General features: G+C 46.4%; 1 protein-coding gene across 1 annotated transcript; it reads left to right on the plus strand.

Annotated features, from left to right (window-relative positions):
- The first annotated feature begins 7,543 nt into the window (after positions 1-7,543).
- Positions 7,544-8,950, plus strand: LOC112624602 (putative tripartite motif-containing protein 75). Its single transcript, XM_025385371.1, has one exon. It carries the CDS (start codon positions 7,544-7,546, stop codon positions 8,948-8,950), a length of 1,407 nt encoding a protein of 468 aa, XP_025241156.1.

Below are 8,950 nucleotides of genomic sequence, written 5' to 3' on the forward strand. Positions count from 1 at the left end.
CTTCAAATGCTAGGTGAACAAAGGTTCCACGTTCCATTGATTGAGGTGGACAAGACTGCAAGAGGGTCAGGTTTCTGGCTTCAGAGTTGAGGAGAAATCAAGATTCCTGTTTTGTTTTGTTTTCTTTTGTTGTTTTTGAGACAGAGCCTCACTCTGTCACCCAGGCTGGAGTGCAGTAGCACCATCTCAGCTCACTGCAACCTCCACCTCCCGGGTTCAAGCAATTCTCCCTGCCTCAGACTCCCGAATAGCTGGGATTACAGGTGCCAGCCGCCACACCCAGCTAATTTTTTGGATTTTTCATAGAGATGGAGCTTCACCATGTTGTCCAGGCTTGTCTCAAACCCCTGACCTCAAGTGATCTGCCCGCCGAGGCTGCCCAAAGTGCTGGGATTACAGGTGTAAGCCACTGCACCTGGCCATAAATTGATATGTTTAATATATATATTGAACACAATGCAATGTTTTTGCCTACAAAACCTTTCTCAGTTAAATCTTTTAAGAATATTATTATAAACATTTTTAAACTTCCACAAAGTAGAGAGTATAGATAATGAATCTCCATGCAGCCATTACCCAATGTTGTTGTCTATACTCCAATTTAAAAATCACTTTAGTTTGTTTTAGAGACGGGGTCTTGCGCTGTCACCCAGGATGGATGCAGTGCTGTGATCACACTTCACTGCAGTCGCCAACTCCTGCGCTAAAGGGATCCTCCCCCCTCTGCTTCCCAAAGAACTGGGATAAAAGGCATAAGCCACTGTGCCCAGGTAAGAATCACTTTAGAATTACTTTTTAAAATCCTATATGTGCTTGTAGTCCCAGCTACTCTGGAGGCTGAGGTGAGAGGATCGCTTGAGCCTAGAAAGTTGAGGGCACAGTGAACTGTGATCACTGGACTCCAGCCTGAGTGATGAGCAAGACTCTGTCCCGCCCCCACAAAATAAGAATTACTTTTTATATGTAGTAGACAAATATATAACTTTAGGCGGGGCGCAGTGGCTCACACCTGTAATCCCAGCACTTGGGGAGGCTGAGACAGGCGGATCACTTGAGGTCAGGAGTTCGAGACCAACCTGGCCAACATGGTGAAACCCCGTTTCTACCAAAAATACAAAAATTAGCTGGGTGTGGTGGCTCATGCCTGTAATCCCAAGTACTCCGGAGGCTGAGGCAGGAGAATTGCTTGAACCCAGCAGGCGGAGGTTGCGGTAAACTGAGATCCTGCTGTAGTAGTAGGACAAGTCGCAGACAAAACCCCTCAGACGCTGAGTTAAAGGAAGCATTTTATTCGGCTGATAGTGTCGGCAAGACTCCTGTCTCAAGAGCCGAGCTCTCTGAGTGAGTAATTCCTGTCCCTTTTAAGGGCTCACAACTCTAAGGGGTGTGCGTGAGAGGGTCGTGATTGACTGAGCAAGCAGGAGGTATGTGACTGCGGGCTGCATGCACCGGTAATTAGATCGGACCAAAACAGGATAGGAATTTTCACAGTGCTTTTCTATACAATGTCTGTAATCTATAGATAACCAATTAGGTCAGGGGTCGATCTTGAACTACCAGGCCCAGGGTGCGGCACTGGGCTGTCTGCCTGTGGATTTCATTTCTGCCTTTTAGTTTTTACTTCTTTCTTTGGAGGAAGAAATTGGGCATAAGACGCTATGAGGGTTGGTCTCCTCCTTTACTGCCACTGCACTCCAGCTTGGGTAACAGAGCCAGACTCTGTCTGGGAAAGACAGTCTGGCAAAAAAACAAAAAAAAAAAAAAAAAAAGTCTGGTTATTTTGCAAACATTTCCTTATACTAAGGGTGCACCTGCGGGCCAATGCATGCTTTATGTGAGTACTCTCACTCTTTTTCGGGACAAGGTCTTCAACTCTGAGACCCAGGCTGGAGCGAAGTGACACGATCTTGGCTTGCTGCAGTCTCAACCTCCCAGGCTCAAGCGACCATCCCACCTCAGCCCCCGCAAGTAGCCGGGCCTACAGGTGCCTGCCCCACCACCCGCGGCTACTTTTTGTACTTTTGGTAGAGATGGGGTTTCACCATGTTGCCCAGGCTGGTCTTGAACTCTTGAGCTCAAGTGATCCACCCGCCTCTGCCTCCCAGAGTGCTGGGATTACAGGCGCGAGTCACCATGCCTGGCTGACATCCTTGCTGTTAATCTTCTGTAAGGAATATCTTTCAGCAGGTAGCCCAGTTGCAGGCTCTGGGTTGAAATCTCCTTTAGTCTTTCTCAACTTCTCTGTTTCTTTTCACTCATCTAAATAAGGCGGGCTCTGGTTATTTGCATGAGCAAACGCAAACCTGCCCTATTCAGTTATTACAAAAAAGACTCCCAAGTTCTCAGATCAAGGCCAAGGACACTTAAGTGCTTACCGGGAGGAAGCCTCCCCCACCCTCTCTTGCCCTTACCCCTCCCACTTCCAGGTGGAAGCTGGTCTTAGCTGGGTGGAGTCCTCACAGCTGCACTTTCCATGTGTGTTTAGTTAGTATCTAGTGTGTGGCCTCTTGCACGGATAAAGGACCACCGCAGAGCTCCCCCTGCTCCAGGTAAGTCGGGAGGTGACACTCTGTGGGTGCTGGAGGCTGGAGTGTAGTGAAACCCGTGGCCTATTGAGTACCTGCTCTGTGCCTAGAAGGAGTTTGCACCTCACAAGGGAACCCAAACTCGGCATCAGATTATTTTATGCTTTTATTTTTATTTATTTTTTTGAGCCGCCATCACGCTGTGCAACCCAGGTTGAAGTACACTGGGACTGCAACCTCTGCCTCCTGGGTTTAAGCGATTCTCCTGCCTCTGCCTTCCAAGTAGCTGGGATTACAGGCACTCTTCACCAGCCAGGCTAATTTTTGTATTTTTATTTTATTTATTTATTTATTTTGAGAGAGAGTCTTGCCTTGTCGCCCAGGCTGGAGTGCCATGGGGCTATCTTGACTCACTGCAACCTCCACCTCCCGGGTTCAAGTGATTCTCCTGCCTCGGCCTCCTCAGTAGCTGGGACTACAGGCGCGTGCTACCACACCCAGCTAATTTTTTGTATTTTTAGCAGAGACAGGGTTTCACCATGTTGGCCAGTATGGTCTCAATCTTCTGACCTTGTGATCTGCCCACCTCGACCTCCCAAAGTGCTGGGATTGCAGGCATGACCTCCCGCACCTGCGGCATAAGGTTATTTTAAAATGCATGCCATTTATTTATTATTGTTCCTGATTTATTTATTAGTTTTGTCCTAAGTCACCATAATGCTTACTAAAAAAAGTTAAGCCCAGAGCCCACCCTGTCCTAAGGAGTCAGAAAATGAGATGACTGATACCTGTCTGGGAACATTCCCAGAAATGCTGTTCTGATGGCGAGTGTGGAATTACCTTCCAGGATGTAGCAGTGAGGGATGGTTTGTGTATAGAGTGGGGGGGGGGGGGGGGGGGGATTAGAGTCCTGATACGAGGCCCTGAGGTCCCCATCAGGCTGTTTATGGACTTGATCTTCCTTTATTTAACCACTATGCTTGCTTACAAAGGACAGACTTAGGCCAGGAGGGGTTAAATAGCTCCCCCAAGGCCACACAATTAATAAGGGAACACCAGGAATCAAACTCAACCATTAAAAAAAAAATTTTTTTTTTTTTTTTTGGGTAGAAACGGGGTCTCACTCTATTGCCCAGAGCTGGTCTTGAATTCCTTGGGCTCAAGCGATCCTCCCAGCTCTGCTTCCCAAAGCACTAGTATTACAAGCGTGAGCCACTGCACTGCTAAGAGAACTACTTTTTTTTTTTTTTTGGCAATGGAGTTTCGCTCTTGTTGTCCAGGCTGGGGTGCAGTGGCACGATCCTGACTCACCGCAACCTCCGCGTCTCAGGTTCAAGCGATTTTCCTGCCTCAGCCTCCCAGGTAGCTGGGATTACAGGCATACACCACCATGCCTGGCTAGTTTTTATTTTTAGTAGAGACGGGGTTTCTCCATGTTGATCAGGCTGGTCTCCAACTTCCCACCTCAGGTGATCCACCCACCTTGGCCTCCCAAAGTGCTGGGATTACAGGCCTGAGCCACCTTGCCTGGCGATAACTACATTTTACAAAGGAGAGGTGTTTGATACTGAACCTCGACGTTGGAAAATGAGACCAGAGGGGAAGCCTGAGATCTGAACAAAGAGGAGGAGCTAAGGAAAGCAAATAGTGGCAGGACCTGAGCTTGGCAGGACTCTGGATCAGCTGTCCAGAGATGCCTCCGGGCAAGAGAAGTACACATACACTCTGCTCCAGAAATTTATACTTGATCAAGAAGTGTGCCGGGCGTGGTGGTTCGTGCCTGTAATCTCAGCACTTTGGGAGGCCGATGCAGGTAGATCACGTGAGCCCAGGAGTTCCACACAAGCCTGAGTAACATAGTGAGACCCTGTCTCTCTCTCTCTCTCTCTTTTTTTTTTTTTTTGAGTCTCACTGTATTGCTCAGGCTGGAGTGCAGTGGTGCGATCTCAGCTCATTGCAACCTCTGCCTCCTGGGTTCAAGCGACTCTCCCACCTCAGCCTCTGGAGTAGCTGGGATTACAGACATCAGCTATCCACACCCATCAACACCCAGCTAATTTTTGTATTTTTAGTAGAGATGGGGTTCCACCATGTTGGCCAGACTGGGAGAACCCATCTCTTTAAAATATATATTTTTTCAGCTTGGTGAGGTGGCTTACACCTATAATCCCAACACTTTGAGAGGCCAGGAGTTCACGACCAGCCAGGGCAATACGGCAAGACCCCATCTCTATTAAAAATAAATAAGTTAATAAAAATGATTGTTTTTAAAAAAGGAAGTGATTCCTCAGACCCTGCAGTGAGGGAGAACTCAGCAGACTTGAGTTGAGGGATCCCTGCATATTCCAAAGAAAGGTCTGTCTTCAGCACTGTCCCTTCACTGGATCCTGGGAGTAATTTCTGAGGCCATGGACTATGCTGTCTGATAAAAGTGTGTTTTTATTACTGAGGCCGTGGACCACAGAGTTTGATAAGAGAGTGTTTCCGAAACCTTTCTGGGCATGCTCACATAATAAACAATCTATGTACAATGTCTATTTTCTTTTTCTTTCTTTCTCTCTCTCTCTCTCTTTTTTTTTCTGAGACAGAGTCTTGCTCTGTCACCCAGGCTGGTGTGCAGTGGTGCGATCTCGACTCACCGCAACCTCCACCTCCCGGGTTCAAGCCATTCTCCTGCCTCAGCCTCCCAAGTAGCTGGGATTATAGGCACCCGCCACCATGTCTGGCTAATTTTTTTGTATTTTTGGTAGAGAAGGGGTTTCACCATTTGGGGCAGGCTGGTCTCAAACTCCTGACCTTGGTCATCTGCCCGCCTTGGCCTCCCAAAGTGCTGGGATTATAGGCATGAGCCACCGCCCTCGGCCAGTCCATTTTCTAAAACACAAAATTCTGAATGTGGTGGCCCCTTGGTCCAAGGGGAAGAGATGATAGCTGCGAACAGAGTGAAAAGCAGGTGGAAGGAGTAGGAAGATGCCTGCTTTTTTTTTAATCCTAGGATATGTTGTGTGCATCAATATATTTGATGCTATTATTTTTCTTTAAAATCTGCTTGATACTGCCTTGTATAGAATGTATGTTACACACATGTAATATAGTTTATTCTGCCAATACTGACTAGACATTTTCCAATGCTTCCTCTTTTTTGAAGTTTAAACTAGTACAGAAAATAACATTTTCAGCCTGGTGCAGTGGCTCACACCTGTAATCCTCGCATTTTGGGAGGGTGAGACAGGAGGATTGCTTGAATTCAGGAATTTGAGATCAGACCGAGTGATGTGGCGAGACCTCTAGAAAAAATAACAAGAAATTAGACTTGAGTGAGCCATGATCATGCCACTGAGGGACCAGAAGAGACCCTGTCTCAACAACAACAACAATCTTTGTATATATGTTTGAATATTTGTTCAAGTCATATGCATTTTTATAGGATTAGCATTGTCAAATTACAATGGCAAAGGAAAAACTTTTAAAGTCTTTTTTTTGTTTTTTGTTTGTTTGCTTTTGAGATAGCCTCTGGCTCTGTCACCCAGGCTGGAGTGCAGTGGTGCAATCTCAACTCACTGCAACCGCCGCCTCCTGGGTTCAAGCGATTCTCGTGTCTCAGCCTCCCAACTAGCTGAGATTACAGGCATGTGCCACCATGCCAGGCTAATTTTTTTTTGTATTTTTAGTAGAGATGGGGTTTCACCATGTTGGCCAGGCTGGTGTCGAACTCCTGAACTCAAGTAACCCTCCCGCCTCGGCCTCCCAAAGTGCTGGGATTACAGGCGTGAGCCACCAAGCTCAGCCTTTGTTTCTACCTCACAGTCTACAGTGTTGGAATATCTACATAACTGTTTCTCCTATGCGCCTTTGGGGAGCATGGTATTTGGCATTTGGACATAATGACATTTTAACAGTAAATACTGAAAGTATTTTTCCAAATTTTGTTTATATTCAGTGTGTTATCTCATTGGGTTTTATTTCACAAATATATAGGTCTTCTGTGGTGGCCTATTCAACTGTAGAGAAGCAAGGATGTAAGAGCAAGGTAAATTTGGTAGATGTGATCTTAAGCCATCAGAGACTTTTTTTGGTTTTTCCTAATTAGAGACAAAGTCTCACTCTGTCACCCAGGCTGGAGTGCAGTGCCACAATGACAGCTCACTGGAGCTCACTGGAGCCTTGACCTCCATGGCTCAATGATTCCTCCTGCCTCAGCCTCCCAAGTAGTTGGGACTACAGGTGTGCACCATCACGCCCAACTAATTTTTTTTTTAAATTTTTTTTTTGTAGAGACGGACTCACTCTACGTTGCCCAGGCTAGAAATACCTTATCAAGACAAAAGTTTAAAGGGAGATTGTCATTATTTACCTAATTCCAAGAATTTGGGATGTAAAGCAAATTTCTCCAAGTTACAGATATAGGTAACCGAGGCTGTATTTTAATTTGGGCGGTCTCTATGCCTCGGGACCTAAGCCGTTCCCACAACCCCAGTTAGGATGACTGGTGAGTAGATGGGATGTGGGGACTGTGGTATCAAGTATGTGGAATAGCTGGGGCACAATAATAAAGGCACGGAAATAAAAGACTGGGGCTAGGGGAGGATAACTTGTGTTTGGCTAGAACGTGGTAGAGGTTAGGACCACCTGAAGTAAATTCAGGTTTGTTTCATCTTGTTTTGTTCTTAAGAAAGGAATATCTTCTCACCCACAGCAGCCAATGATTTGAGGCAACAGCTGCTTAGCTTGGCATCATTTTCTCTGAGCAGCCAAAGACTGGAAGAGTTGTGACTGTGACTGCCAGCAGACTGTGTGTGGGACTCCTTTTGGCAGTTGGAATTAAAGGATCCAAAGATTCAAAGAACTTCAAGGGCTGCCACCAATGTGAGAAACCAGTGGGACTGTAGCGAGGTCATCGGCTGTCTCCAGGAAGGACAGTGAGATCTGAGAGCATATCTGCTTCTCACTGAAGAGTACCCACGAGCTCAACCTCTTGAAGAAAGCTCACCGTGGTCCAGACCTTCACTGACAACCCAATGGCAGTGGCAGCAGCTCTGACTGGACTCCAAGCAGAAGCCAAGTGCTCCATCTGTCTGGATTACCTGCGTGACCCCGTCACCATCGAATGTGGGCACAACTTCTGTCGTTCCTGCATCCAACAGTCCTGGCTGGATCTACAGGAATTGTTCCCTTGCCCTGTCTGTCGTCACCAATGTCAAGAGGGGCACTTCAGGAGCAACACTCAGCTGGGAAGGATGATTGAAATTGCCAAGCTACTCCAGAGCACCAAGGGCAATAAAAGGAGGCAGGAAGAGACCACCTTGTGTGAGAAACACAACCAGCCCCTGAGCGTTTTCTGCCAGGAGGACCTGGTGGTGTTGTGTCCCCTGTGCACTCAGCCCCCTGACCACCAGGGCCACCATGTGAGGCCCATAGAGAAAGCTGCCATTCATTACAGGAAAAGATTCTGCAGTTACGTCCAGCCCCTGAAAAAGCAATTGGCAGACCTCCAAAAATTAATAAACACTCAAAGCAAAAAGCCCTTAGAACTGAGAGAGATGGTGGAAAATCAAAGGCAGGAATTATCCTGTGAATTTGAGCACCTCAACCAGTTTTTAGACTGTGAACAACAGGCAGTTCTCTCCAGATTAGCTGAAGAAGAGAAGGACAATCAACAGAAACTCAGTGCAAACATAACAGCATTTTCAAACTACAATGCCACACTCAAAAGCCAGTTAAGTAAGGTAGTAGAGCTCAGCGAGCTGTCTGAACTGGAATTGCTGTCACAAATTAAAATTTTCTACGAGTCTGAAAATGAGAGTAGCCCATCGATCTTTTCAATTCATTTAAAGAGAGATGGCTGCAGTTTTCCTCCCCAGTATTCTGCTCTGCAGAGAATTATAAAGAAATTTAAAGTAGATATAGTTCTAGACCCTGAAACAGCACACCCCAACCTGATTGTATCTGAAGATAAAAAATGTGTGAGATTTACAAAGAGAAAACAAAAGGTTCCTAGTTTCCCAAAAAGATTTACAGTCAAGCCAGTTGTTCTGGGTTTTCCATATTTTCATTCTGGCAGGCATTTCTGGGAGATTGAAGTGGGGGATAAGTCGGAATGGGCTATTGGCATTTGCAAAGATTCTCTTCCCACAAAGGCCAGGAGACCCTCATCAGCCCCGCAGGAATGTTGGAGAATTGAGCTGCAAGATGACGGCTATCATGCACCAGGGGCTTTTCCAACCCCTCTATTGTTAGAGGTGAAAGCCAGGGCCATTGGCATTTTCCTGGACTATGAGATGGGTGAGATCTCATTCTATAACATGGCTGAGAAATCTCACATCTGTACTTTCACTGACACTTTTACTGGACCTGTTCGGCCTTATTTCTATGTAGGACCAGATTCACAACCTCTCAGAATCTGTACAGGGACAGTTTGTGAATGA

This window comes from Theropithecus gelada, chromosome 5 (genome assembly GCF_003255815.1).
Source record: "Theropithecus gelada isolate Dixy chromosome 5, Tgel_1.0, whole genome shotgun sequence".
Lineage (NCBI taxonomy): Eukaryota > Metazoa > Chordata > Mammalia > Primates > Cercopithecidae > Theropithecus > Theropithecus gelada.